Raw genomic sequence first — 14752 nt, forward strand, 5'->3', positions numbered from 1 at the left:
ATACCAATTCCTGAAATTTTTGTATATGTAGCATATTTTACTATATATACAGGCAAGTGTCGGAAGGCATTAGTCATTTCACATAAGACACTTGGCAATAACCTGACATCCAACATAGCCGGCAGCTACTTTCTGGTGGAGTGGAATCACTTAACGTATTACCAGAAATTACCTACAATGACACATTTGGACATGTATCTTTATGCTTGATGGCAGGAAGGCAGCGCTAATTATAAATAAATAAAATTTGTGTCTATGGTACCTTTTTGTAACCTGCCCTGGGACCACTCAGTGAAGGGTGAGCTAGAACCACAAATAATAAATACCTGAATCTGTGAATCTCTTCCTAGGTCTCTTTGTATTCAAAAACAAAACAGGGAAACAAGAACTAACACAGGAATGCATATTGCTTTAACTCTCCCCCTCCTTTACTTCTCTAGCAGTTTCAAGATAAACACAAAAGAAGTGAACTAAAGCTGTGTGTCCCCCTTTGTGCTCACTGATTTGCTACGGAGAAGGCTATAGCATTTTGTGCCGGCAGATTGTATCCCCCTTCCATTTCAGCAAACAGACCCCAAAAAGATGTAAGCCTCCCACTGCTTGAAGGCCTTTATTAAATACACACCATCAAATACACTCCTTTTTCGAAGTGTTACAAGCTACAATGTGTGTGCTCAGCAGCGTCTATCAGAGCCCATGTGTCTCAACTTGGGCACCCATCAAGAGACATTCAAAATTGGAAACCCCTTAAAATTTAATCCCAAGTTTATTTGTTGCCTTTATTACTTCTTCATATCCAACCCGTTGAGGAAGTCTAAAGCTCAGTTGTTGTTGCCATCCTTCATTTTTATAGTGCACTCACTGTATCCTTCCATGGTAATTGCAGAGATTTGTCACATGTGAGCATACTCTCCTTATCCATAATATACAGCTTCTGAAAGTCTTGGCCAGGACAAAAACAAGAAAAAGGAAAAGGAAAGTGATTTAACTCTTTATGGCTTCCTGCTTTTTCAGGGTTATTTGCTGATCTCCAAGAATGGTATTACTCTTTGGCACCAAGTCCAAACCACACTAGAGAGAGGCTTGTCTGCTTAATAGTGAATATAGTGTTCCTACATAATATACCATCTGGATTATTAAAACAAAAAATAGTTACCATTCAAGAGGGTAACTACTTCTTCTGTAGAGATGTCGGAATGATGTTGCTTCTAAAAGTCTTAGGTTGCAATCTTAACCCTCCTTACCAGGGAGTAAGGCCTACTAAATTCAGTAAGAGTACTTCTGAGTAGACATTGTTAAGATTGCACTATAAACCTTTCTTTTTAATTAGAAGGGTAGAATTCTGCACCAGGATAATATAACCGATTGAATCCCTGATCTTGATTGTTCAAGTTCTGCTTAGCAGGCATTGATTTTCTGCCTCAACAGAAGTGAGCTTGCTCTGATGCATGCCATTTAAATTCATTTTACACAGTTGCGTAATGTGACTTGGCACAGCAAAGCCAAACTAGCTTTCTGTGTCTAAATAAGATTCCTAAATTTCTAAGAGCATTTCTTGTGGTTTAGAAAAAAAGAAATCCGTGCTTTCAACACTGGGATCATGTTACAGTTTAGTATATGACTTGGAAGCCATCAAAAGCGTTTCATAAAACTACTTCCCACCCAACTCACTTAAGCAAGTTCAACACTTCATTCATTCCAAGGAACTTTGGGGGAGGTGGATTGCACTCTCTTATTTTATTTTAATCCAGGCACCAAAGATCGGTATTTTGTTACAATTGCCAATGACATTTGAACACTACAGGCTTCCCCTTCAAAACTAATGATGTGGTAGAAAAACACTGTGCGCGTTCACTCTCTGTGACTTTTATAAGTGTGTTGTTCTAGGGTTTTTTGTTTTTAAAAACAACTACCTATCATGGCCCAGTTCACATGTACTATGTACTTGAGCTGGAACAAGCCCAAGCAAATTATTGGGCTCATAAACTTCGCCTTTCCTCCTCCTCCTTCTATGCAGCTGGGGGAAATGTGTGTTTATTTTTGGTTACAGAGAATCCTGGTTTGTTGTTGTGTACAAACTAAACATCACAGTTTTAAACGAACTCTGATCGGTTTCAAAACAAGCCAACTTCAAATTACGGGTTATGTAGCTGGCATGTTTTAACACCCCAGAATTTGTTTCAAACCACCATCTCTGATTCATATATAACAAGCCAAAATTCTGTGAAACCAGAAGTAGACACTAGTGGTCACATGGAAGGAGACGAGGGGGGCAAATGTGCCTAAGGCTTTGCTTGGGCTTGTTCCAGTTCATGCTTGGAATGCCAAACCACTGCTTACTGTTACGTTCAAATCCATGTAGACGCTGACCAAAATGTTAACTTGACTATCAAAAATCTTAAGTAAAAGGAACTATAAACTTCCACAGTGTTAGAGTCCTAATAGTTTGCTTCATATTTTTCAGGGGTGCCACACAATTCTTTTAAATATTTCATGTTAGCAAAATCAGGACTCATTGGTCTCCCTGCATCCAGAGAAGAATACTGCAACTTTGGGGATTTTCAGTTGGCCAGTGATAGCAGTAATTTGACTGGGTGTGTATTACTTCTGAAAATTTTGAAACTGAATGGTGGGAGCACTTTCATAGTGACATAATCTTTTAAAAAAAGAGTAGGGAAATACTGATGAAAACACAATTAACTGGAACAAAATCCCCCGTAGTTCAGGTAATTTCATACTAGACACCTCAAGTTTTACACCCCTTGGCAGAAGTGTTAGCAGGCTGTCACCCTTTCATAAATTGTTTAAATTATGATACCATGGAACCTTTTATAAGCCCCATTACTAACTACTGCCATTGCTTCTGCAATCAGTTTCATAAATACATAGCGTATTTTTAGGGAGAAGCTTAATGTGATGATGACAACAAGACAGCCATGGTAATTTCAGTGTCTCATGATTCTGCTCCTAGACAACAACGACCAAAAAATGGAGGAAGGGACAAGTAATGGTGCAGAAAAACACAAGATTTAATTTATTTGCAGCCAATGGAGATCTTCATTTCCCTCTCAGGCATGAAGGAAACAGAGCCATGCCACAAGCCATGCAGTGTGGGTGACATGCAGTTTTTTGTTTGTCTTTTTAAAAATCATATCTGACATAGTTAGTAAAAACAAAAAAGCAAATTCCTTTTCAGATGCAAGCATTATACTTGATCTGGAGTGCCTTCAATAGCCAAATGGCATATAACATTTAGGAGAAAAAAACCCTGTCAAGATCCCACAGCAAGTCCAGTTTACATGGCTACCTACCCGTACTGGTCAGGCTGATGCATCATGGGAGCCTGAGTGCTGCCATAGTTGGGGTGCTGTGAAGAAAACATGGGGCGTCCGCCAGCCCCAGACTGGCTGGGATAAGCAGGCGACCTAATGTATGGTGGCCTAAAGCAGAACAAAAGAACAGCTTCTTTGGATTTGTATTGGATCACAAGCATGAACCACCTCGTCAGCTACAATCCTTCCATACTGAAGCATGTAGGATTCTTACTGTTGGGCAAATAGCCATATAGCTTTCCATTAGGAACCAAGGAGAAAAATGCTGTGCTTCCAAACCTCTTGGATAAAAAGGGATTCATCCCACAAGTTGCTTCCTAATGCTCCTTTTGCAATTAAGGTCTAATGACTTCATAATCTTCCTACAGGTGTTAGATTACCTGGGGCGCACAATGTGATGAAGAGGTTTTGAAATGTTGTGTTTTGATTATGGAGATACAGCAACTGAAAAGTAAGTCTACAAAATAGATTTGAGAGTTAGGCTTCAAGTGGGAAAGCAACCTACGGGTATTATGTTTGTGTGTTTAAATCAAATATGAAATACTTTATCCAAATTCATAATGTGAATTGCAACCATGCACTCTATTTTACTGGCAATTATTAATGTTTAAAATTAATTATATTGCTTTTATGTTTGTAAAATACCAATTGCTCAAACCAAAACAAAAAAATGCATAAAACCTGTTGATCTACTGAATTTCACAGGAGCCCAGGTCAGTAATTTAGAAAGGAAATGTGATTTTATCCTATTAAAATAGTAGTATTTTGGGGGTTTTAAAAGATGTTTTAGGTCTCCCTAATCCTCCATAGTACAAACAAGTTGTGTATACCTTTTCCTTTATATGCATAATAGACATAAAAATATCTGGAGTAATTAGTGTGTAAGGTCATCAATGGTATATTATATAACCAAATGCAATGTACCGGTATATGTCTGTAGAAATGTGTATAAATATGTATTTTATATATGCATGCACTTAATATACACATAGATCCATCTTGCAAAACAATAATAAAATTCATTTTTCTGCTGAGGAAAAGTCTATTTCAACACTATGAAACAGAGAAACACAACATGATCTCAAGAAACGTGAGAGCATGTGTTCCCCATGGCTGCCATAGGCAGCACAAGGAAAGATGCTATTTGCGTTTCCACAGGTTTTTAGAACTGCAGGCACATACTGCAATCCAGTAACCAGGTATTCTCCCTTAAGGGTCTTGGAGATATCATCCCAGGGATAGTAGGCTGCACATATTAGCTATGGAGTATAAATTTATGGTGCTACCTCAAGACCTGAGGAAGATGTTTCTTGTACTGCAAAAACCACAAGACTAGAGATTAATAATCCATATTTCAGTCTCCACCTCAGAACAGCAGTTATAAATGAGATGTTCTGGTTAGCTTTAAAAAGGGTGGCGCCTGCCCAAAACTGCTCATATCCATTGGCGAATGGATTTTGAAAATGTTCTGGAGACTTCAAATGCCCAAGAGACAACAACGATCCCAGCAATGGTGCTTCTTTCCACCCTCCTTTCCCCAACAATTCATGCCACACCTGTGTGTACAAAATTTACCCTTTCAGAATTGCAGGGGTTAACTGTAGGGATTTTACTTTTTACGTCATATTAAAACTGTGGGACTATAAATACTTATATTCATAGATATAAAACATGTCTTGAAATGGTAAACACCTGCCACTGTCATTTGGGTTTCTTTTAACAATTATACCGTTTTGTCCTTTGCACAAACCTCCTTTACTTTATAAGCAAGTACATTTTAAATGGTTTTGGATCCTTTCCTTTGGACTCATACCTGCTCTGGGCGGAGTTTGCGGCAGCCTGCATCACTGCTGCAGCCGCCTCCTGTGCCTTACGGTTCACAGTCGGCATGGGTGGTCCCATCCCTGGGCCTCCCTGCTGAGACATGCCTGGAGAATTGGGGGTCATACTGCTCATATTTCCAGGAAACGGTCTGCTCTGCATCCCAGCTGATGGCATTCGTCCCAGGGGTATGGTACCACAAGGCTGGCCTGGCCCTTGTCCATGCATCTGGCTGCTGGCATTTATACCCATACCAGGTCCTGGGCCACTGTAACTCGTGTTGGTCACCCCAGAGTACGTTGGCTGTCTGGAGTAGTTTCCTAAACAAAACAATGTAACAGAAGAAAATAAAGTTACAACCTTGGATTCAGAGAAACAGCTTGCTGGAAAATCTCATTCAATGAAGTAACCCAAACAGTGCAAGACACAAATGGAGGATTCCCTATCTATTATTCAATACTGGTTTTCTGCAGATATGGATTTCTGAAAGTGGTGGACTTGCTTCACTGAGGATATGTGGTGGACAGGAGAAGGCAGGATATTTTGGGAGGTGGGGGTGGGGACTGCAGCTGCATAATCATCCTGCAACACCAGAAGCAGGGTTGAAAAGAGTGGGGAAGTAGAAACATGGGGGTGAAACAAGGAAGGACCTTAAGAAAATCTAGCTAGGGTGAGTACTGTGCATTGCAGGCTGTGGTGGCATGTCTTCCTTGTTGCTCCTACACTTTGAAAAATTAAGCAGACTTCACTGAAATGCAAACATTAGATCCCTTTCCCCTCATTCTCCACATTCTAGAATAAGAAACACAGAACATATATAATTCCTTCCCCGTGCCCTTTGTACATTAACAAATAAAGATCTAGATTGATATTGTCATAGTATCTTCATAATAGGTTCATATGCAAGCCCGAGTACATTATGTCTATTTCTTTTTCCTTCTTCCGTACACTTTTAACTCAGTCATGCCTTACGAGTTCTATCTTGTGATTTTAAAGGAAATTAAATAACACTGAGCATTCGCTTTAAGAACTGACAACAAGCGCTCCCACTATGTGCTTAAAATGAAATGCCAGCCTCCAGTTTTAGCTGCTATTTTAAATACAGTGGTACCTCGGGTTAAGTACTTAATTCGTTCCAGAGGTCCGTTCTTAACCTGAAACTGTTCTTAACCTGAAGCACCACTTTAGCTAATGGGGCCTCCTGCTGCTGCCGCGTCGCTGGAGCCCAATTTCTGTTCTCATCCTGAAGCAAAGTTCTTAACCAGAGGTAATATTTCTGGGTTAGCGGAGTCTGTAACCTGAAGCGTATGTAACCCAAGGTACCACTGTACAACTTTTTAATCCCCACCCCAGCACAGCCATAGGTAATCAACCTTTCTAATATAATTGATAAACAATTCACCAACAGCCTTTATTGCTGACATTTTACTTCCACTCAGATATAAATTCACTGGTATATCCACTGTTTGTTCTACACATATCTATTTTTATTATGCAGCTGTGTTTGCAGAACACAAAACAGACATTCCCATTCATAGTCTATGAGAAACAGGAAAATCTTTACGTGACATCAACACCTGCTGGGTCTTTTGTCCTGGAAAAACTTATTCACACCTGCCTAGTAATCACATAGCAGCAGTGAGGACTTTGTGGTCAGGAGAAAAAACCTTGCAGGTTGAATAGCCCTCAGAAATCTAACATTATCTACTTCTGCCTTACATAGTAATCTTTCTAATATATATAATATAATGTATATAATTCCAATCGTCAGCATAGATCTGACCCATATATGCTATATTAGGAATCTCTGGTCAAGACTTAGGGGAATTCAGAATGGAACTTTATCAGATATAACTGCACTTCTTGAGATTGTAACTGAGTCTTTGAAACAGCATGAGAAGCGTCTCCCAGTTTCTTTATACAAGGAGGAGGATCTATCCTAGCTGTTAAACACAAAGGTACTATATTACTATTCATAGACAAGATGAGTCACAGAAGATAAAAAAACCCATTTTCTTTTGATCTCTCAAATGTCTTATGGCTTCAGGTAAGAAAGAATGTCTCTTTAAAAAAAATTTAATTAATTTTTCATTAATAATAATCCAATATAAGCCACATTGATACAATACCAAATCATAATACAATTTAAGAAGCCAAATTATTCCATTCCAAATTAAACATTTTTGGGTGACTTCCCATGTTCTGATTTTGGGGAGATGATGTTGTTGTTCCTTTACCTGCTTCCATTCTTATTTAATGTCCAAATAATACCATTCCGATGTAAATCATTTATCTTAAAGAAAGAAAGAGTGTCTCCATGGGATGACACTGAAGTCTCATCTAAAGCTGGGAGGGGGAACCTGTGGCCATCCAAATGTTGGTGAACTTCAACTCACACACTTGCAAGTGTGTATGTATATCCATGTGTGTGTGTTTGTCTCAGAGACACATTGACCTGTCTGAAGCCCCTCATATGATACTGTAAAATTAATTTGCAACAGAGAAGCATGAGTATAGATCTCTAATGCCTTGTAATCTTCTGGTATTAAAAAAACAAACATTTGTTCTGAATTTTCCTTATTGGGGCTATGTGCAGGGCAGCAGTAGAATAGACATCACCCACAAACACAGAGGAATCTTCTTTATCAAAGTGGTTGAGTCAGAATGGGCTAGGTTGACAAGAACACGATAACCTTTTAGGGGGGGGGAATGTAGATTTCCTCCCTCAACACCTCAATAAATAAATAAATAGCAACAAACGAGACAGAAAGCCAGGAATGAGAATTACAAACTTATTTCCATGTTTCTCTAATATATTAGTAATTTGCTGGCAATGGCTTTGACAGCCAACAGATGGATACACCATTAGATACAATGAATGCAGCAGATGCTGAGCCAGCCTCCATCAGCTGGACATGTCAAGCAGCCAAGTGCAAGAGCCACACTTTTCAAGTGGGTACCGGTTGGCGTGGCAGCCTTGGAACATTAACAAGCAGCCCATTCTCCTTTCAGCCAATGGATTTCAGATTCCAGCCCATTTCAGTGAATTATCACTAATTGCAGGAGCTCTGAAGTCTTATATAGAGGAGAAAGCAGTGGCCCTATTAAACCAAATTTAAAATAGAGGAATGGAGACATAGACCTCAGTATTTAAGCTTGAAAACAGAAATATTTCAAGATCCTCAAGCTCATGCCTAGATTGTAGCAGATTGTGTGACATGCACCAAATCCAGAGAAGCACTTGTACTCTGGTTTAAGTTGAAAGTGTCTCAGTGTCAGTGTCATTGGGAAAACTCACAGTCCTAAAGATGATCTGGCAAGAAATACAAACACATTTAAGACTGATCAATAAACCTATTTTGACAAAGCCTATCTTCTTATTTACATGTTCTGTACAGTGTGCAGTTCTTCTTTAGATACTCAACAAATAAATATTTTAAATAAACTATTTAAAACAGAATTTTAATTCTACTGAGTGCTTCTATACAGATTTTTGGTAACAAGCTTGTTCCGAATCAATTCTAACACGGCTAACTGAAGACACTAACCATTTGCTCATGAAGTGTTTCTTCCTATAAAATAAATCACACATATCCAGCCATTTTATATTGCTTATGTGTGTATGTCATGCTATGCTTAATGAACAGAAAAACAAAACTCTAGTTGTAAATGTATCAATTCCAGTGCATGTGTCTACCATTTTAGATACATGTCAAACATGCCACTGAATAAAATGAAGGTTGTCACTTATTCAGCCTAACATTTAGGATACTGTATGATCACCAAAGCATGGAATCAACAAACCTCTGTGTGATTTGGCAGGCGGCTACATCTCTGATACACCAATGCTTTCATAGTTCCAATTCTTGACTAAAACCAGAAATTCATTTGCAGAGACACTTGCAGTATAAAGAAAGTGGGGGAACAGGGAACTGCAGAACTTAACAGGAAAAGGGACACAGTATTTGGCATGTTATCTGAGAGCATTGCTTTGGCATTAAAATCAATTCCATTCAGTCAGTTTGAATGGCTAATGTTTTACTAAGAAGAAAGCTACCATTTTCAGACAAGAATCTCAATAATTTCAATATGGCTAGGTCATTATGGTAAATTATAAATCTGGGTTTTTTCTTCTTCTTTACAACATAAGCTAGCATCTAATTATTGCACAGTTCGTACAATTTGGGACCTTATAATTGCATAATATTTTACAAACCAAAAGGTTTCCACCAGCTGGAAAGCTAATTCTCAAAACTGCTGCCATTCAGCAATGTACCCAATTCACAGTTCAGTTTAGAAAACTAGAGAAATGGATGAATCTGCCTATAGAGGATTCAACCATTGTTGTTTCCAAGTGGCATCATTACATGCAGGCACCAAAAGCAACCATGCGAAGTAACTAATGTGGAATTAGAGGCAATCAAATAGCTTCTAAAACAAGCAGATGAAATAATCCATCTAGTGGACTAAAATTACTATCCCAATTAAGCAATTTCACAACAGAACAGAACTATTGTCAACACTTGTGTCCAAAAATCCTTGCAAGCAGCTGAAGAATTTGCTAAAATGGTTGGCAAGTTGAAACACTTAATGAAATATGGTTGCATCAAATGGTTGGTGGAAGGCTCTTTGATCTACTGGAGGTTTCCATGAGGAGAAAATGGGAAGAGATTATTTTTGCTGATTCCCCCTTACATCTGCTGCTCTCTGCACCCCTCTAAGGTGGGGACCCCTTAGATTCGAACAGTGTGAGAGGTGTCACAGAGGGGTCTGCAGAAGAAAGGTGAAATTTCTAAAAACAGTCTCTTCTAACTTTCTACTCAAGGACGTTTCTACTGGATCAAATAACCTTCTGCCAGTAGAGAGACACAACTGGATTTAACCTATTAACTTTAAACTTAGCTCATGGAAAACAAAGCAGTCAAAGCAGTCTTTGGCATCATCTCTTCAATTGGAGTCAACAAGAGTTTTAAAGCTCTTTAAAATATTCCCTCAAAATTCTAAAACATGTAATAAGGGAGCTCACAGAAACTGAAGGCTTCTTTAAACAGCACAAATGTTATGTTTCCTCTCTACAGTAAATATATTACAATACACACTAAACAATGTTGAATCCTCACAGGCTTTCCCGCATCCTCCATCAATGAAGGAAAGTCTTTATGTGAAGCAGAGAAGTAAATGGATACAAAATCTTTGTTCGGCAGAACTCAAAGCACTCACTACAAAAGCTGTATTTGAGGCAAAGGTCTGTTGTATTACATCTTGCTTTAAAACCATATGAGACGAAAGTGAATGGAGGTCCTTTCTGTCATGTCTATATACAGATCAAGAAGTCAAAAGATGGAATACTTATGCCACAACTAAAACATTATGTTCATGGTGAGGAGCACACCAGGTGATTATAATGGAAGAGAAGGAGCTGTACAACTACTGGGGTCAGGAACAATGTAGGGATTTTTTGTCCAAAAAAACATAACATACAAAAACTGTATGTTGATTTTCATGCTTTTTTAAAAAAAAAAGTAGTTCCCTAGTTTGAATGGTCACAGGATGAAGTGCAAACTGCAAAAACTATCAGTGATATATCCAGGCACTATTTGAATGAACTTAGCTTCTTCCCAGGTTCATTCAACCCCCACTCTAGGTTTGTAAGAATGGGACTTCTCAGGAATAAGGGCCTATATGGGAGCAGGGAACTTGGAACGCTAGGCTAATCAGTTGCAGCCGATTTGGGTGACCAGATACATAAACTCTTAGTTTCTTGAAGAACACTAGTCCTTAGTTTTGGGCAAGCCAGCTTATTGCTCCTATCCTGACTGACCTGCTACCACCAACTCTTGCTAATACCTTGTTTTTGGAATCCTGTCTACCCTCGAACCACTCTGCTGTGTTTGACTTCAAGACCCTGCTGCTAGACCATGCCTCACTGTGCTTGATCTTAGCTTCTCAGCCCTGACTTGTAAGTAAAATTAACTATAGCTATTGTAAACAAGCAATTGTAGGAGGGAACAGGAGACCAAAGTCAGAGACCATGTGAGTCAGAGGCCATGATGTCTGAACTGGACCAATAGTTTAGGAGCATCAAAATCCACGTAGAAACTAGCCTAGAATTAGTATCAGTTTAATGTCATTCACCAAAGGCTTTATGTACCAGTAAAATTAATCTACAATGAAGTCTATTTTTATACCTATTGTTCACACTAAAGGAACAATATTTTAAGATGAAATATTCCAGTAAATAATTATGATCTATGTTGCCTGGACAGAAAAAACTTTAAGATGAAGAACAGCTCTATGACAAAAATGACATTTTGGTTGAGAATAATAAACCATAAAGTATTGTATATTATGTTCAGAAAACCACACCATTAAAAAAAAAACTCTCCTCCAAAGAAGCTGTTGGGAAAAGATCAGTGGGTCTCAGTATATGCCAGGAAGATAAGGGATATAGTAATTATGGCAACCTCTTCGAAGGTTTTACAGTGAAGCTAGGTGAGTTTTGGCAAGCAACATGCACTTTTACTGGAATCTGTGTTCGTTCATATCTAACATTTTGGACAAACCTGAAAAGCGTGCAAACCCACAGAGGGTGAGCCAATAAAGTTGCAATATGAAACACTGCAAAAACAAAGGTTTCATATGACTGGCTATAGTTCTTCAACAATGCCTCTGAGGGCCAATTTAAACATTACAACTTTCATGTGAAGTCTGCTAGAAAGAATTCAACACTTATTTATTTTTTATCCTGACTTTCTTCCAAGCAGCACAGACTGGTCTACAGGACCACCACCCCATAAAAACCACTTACCCATTTAATTGGCCCAAACAAATATATTGTAGCCATGCCACTGGATGAGATTAAGAATGTTGGAGGAATCTGTTGAAAATGGACCATTGAGCTGACATGGATTCTTATATAAATGCTTTTCTAAACAAGTGGACATTATATGCAAATAGAGATGTAAATTGCTTTACTGTTTACATATTCAATCATATATAATTCCTGCTGTCCCATAAGGAGCTCCATTGCTTTTCTTTCTTCAGCAGTGTTGATTGAGAGTTGACTTTGTTTCTAGGGGCAACTTATAGGTGCTAAGGCTGCAATCCTAACCATATTTACTCCAATGTCCCATTGAATTCAATGGGGCTCACTCCCAGATAAGCAGAGTTATGATTGCATCTTTAATCTGCTTCCTACTGTGAAATATAAAATCTAGTGTAATGCAGAATTCATTACACTGGTCAACAATGAATTTGTTGTCTGCGTTTTTTCAGCTGATTTAGGACGAATCTGATGCGCTGAATCCAAAAATCACATTGGTTTTGCTCAATCAAGTCAAGTTTTTGAGTTATGGCCACATGTCATTTTTTAATATTTTGTTCACATGTACGCTTGTGTGGAGCATTTTAGAAGAAGTTGGTGGGGGTAAAATGCCATGTCGAATAATTGTTTTGATTGGAAATGATTATTTTAATGACAAGAAGTATTCAGGTTCAATAGTTCTGGGTGATTATGTCGAAAAGGGATCAGTTTGAAGTCATAAAACCTCAAAATCTTCCATAAATTGGTGCGGCAAAGCATACAGTTGGGGGATCAAAACCCCTGGCTCACTCGAGTACACTGAAGGAGAACTACGAAGCGGTGAAGTATGTGCTGGAGAAAATTGGTTATGATCAGCATAAGTGGTTTATTTGTGTTGACCTGAAGATGGTGAACTTTTTGTTGGGACAACAGTCTGGCTTCACCAAGTACCCATGTTTTCTGTGCATGTGGGATAGTAGGGATCGTGCTCAGCATTACATGAAGAAGGACTGGCCTGTGCAGGAGGAACTGGTGCCTTGCAGAAAAAGGAACGTCATCAACGACCCTCTGGTGGACTGGGCAGAGACAGAATACTCTTCCCACCGCTGCACATCAAGTTCGGCTTAATCAAGCATTTCACCAAGGCTCTGGACAAGGATGGTGACTGCTTCACTTACTTGTGCCAGGCTTTTCCAGGATTGACCATGGAGAAGTTGAAAGCTGGCATCTTTGACGGTCCTCAGATCCGTCAGCTCATCAGAGATCCAGAGTTCGGAAACTCAATGAACGAAGTGGAACTGGAAGCATGGAAGGCATTTGTTCCGGTAGTGAAGAACTTTCTTGTCAACAATAAGGCCAGAAACTACGCAGAACTTGTCAACAACATGCTGACTGCTTTCAGAAACCTGGGCTGCAACATGAACGTCAAGATGTACTACCTATTTTCACACATGGACCAGTTTCCTGAGAACCTGGGTTCAATGAGGGACAATCAGGGGGAGAGATTCCATCAGGACATGAAAGAGATGGAGACCAGGTATCAGGGTCGCTGGGATGCAGTCATGATGGCTGACTACTGTTGGACTCTGAAGAGAGACCTCCCTGCCGCTGAGCATTCCAGGAGTTCCAAGAAATGGAAGTTCAAGCCCTGAAGTTTGAAAAATGGTGAAGCAACATGCAATTTACGTGTACTTACCTTTATCAATGGCCACCATTCAGTTTACAGTAATTGATGCTTCGATCAGGTAATCAATATATGTTGTTGGAAAAACATTTTTTTCTCTTAAAAACATATTTAGGATGATGTGTGTTGACAAAAAGCAGCTGATAATGCCACAAAAATGTAATTGATTTTGTCACAAGATCTGATTTTTTTTCAAATCAACATAGCACAAAAACCTGACCTAATGGAGAGAAACAGATGCCATTTCCTGATTCAGCAGTGCAAAAATACCCTAAATCATTTGCAGAAATCTAGACAACATTCAAAAAGTAAAAAATTGTTGCCCAGTGTTATTGCTCCTTTCACATTGGTACCTTTTGATTTCGTCCATGCTCCTCAATTTAAAGTCTGAGGAGCATATTTAACTAAGTGTGAGTGGAACAACCTCTGCATGTGCAATGGGACTTCTTTGTTAGAGCCTACACTCCTACTCGAGTGTAGGCTGAACTCCTGACATTCCTCACCCCAGTTCCCCTGTCCTGTATAGGCTTAACTATGCACATAGGCTTAACTGTCACCAAGTATAATAATAAAAACTACAGAAGTTGTGCTAGGGGTTGCACAACATATTTCACAAGTACAAGACATCAATTGAATTTGGCTGTTGCGGTAAACTAGGGCCTCCTGGCAGCAGAAGGGATGTTGCACAAGCTGGCTGTAACAATTGGATATCAGCTACTGTCTTCTAGCACTCAGCTGAAATTGTCTGCATTATTCAAAAAGCTGGCCACAACTTGAAAATCTTTAGTCTGCAGCATATCCTGGAAATGTCACAACCGGCAACTTTAACTTGCAAATTGTTTGACAGTTGTGACTGACACTTTCAAACTGGCTAACTTCACACATCTCTAAATTAACTTTACCAATGAATGAAGTTTCTTTTTTTAAAAAAATATTTATTATGTATTAAATTTGTTAGTAACTTTATCTTGCCCAAGGCAACCCAAAGTTTATGATCCACAAGTGTGATCTTTTTGCATTCTGTCAAGACTTTTGAGAAATCAATTCCTGGTCTACTTAACATGGACTGAGCTACAGACATGCACACCTACATTACTATATTTATTCTGTAAA

At 38.9% G+C, this 14752-nt stretch overlaps 1 protein-coding gene across 12 annotated transcripts in view; it reads right to left on the bottom strand.

Annotated features, from left to right (window-relative positions):
* The window catches only part of ARID1B (AT-rich interaction domain 1B), a 344407-nt gene that overhangs the window by 60992 nt on the left and 268663 nt on the right, over positions 1-14752 (bottom strand). For 9 of the 12 annotated variants that reach the window (XM_081905095.1, XM_081905099.1, XM_081905094.1 and 6 more), the window contains 2 exons: positions 5146-5473; positions 3312-3440 (listed from right to left, as the gene is read on the bottom strand). In XM_081905095.1, the coding sequence (XP_081761221.1) occupies positions 3312-3440; positions 5146-5473 (457 nt within the window). The remainder of the gene's footprint in view (positions 1-3311; positions 3441-5145; positions 5474-14752) is intronic. The other 3 variants (XM_081905101.1, XM_081905100.1, XM_081905097.1) reach the window with 1 other exon arrangement.

Source organism: Podarcis melisellensis (assembly GCF_964234715.1).
Source record: "Podarcis melisellensis genome assembly, chromosome: 3".
In the NCBI taxonomy this organism is placed as follows: Eukaryota; Metazoa; Chordata; class Lepidosauria; order Squamata; family Lacertidae; genus Podarcis; species Podarcis melisellensis.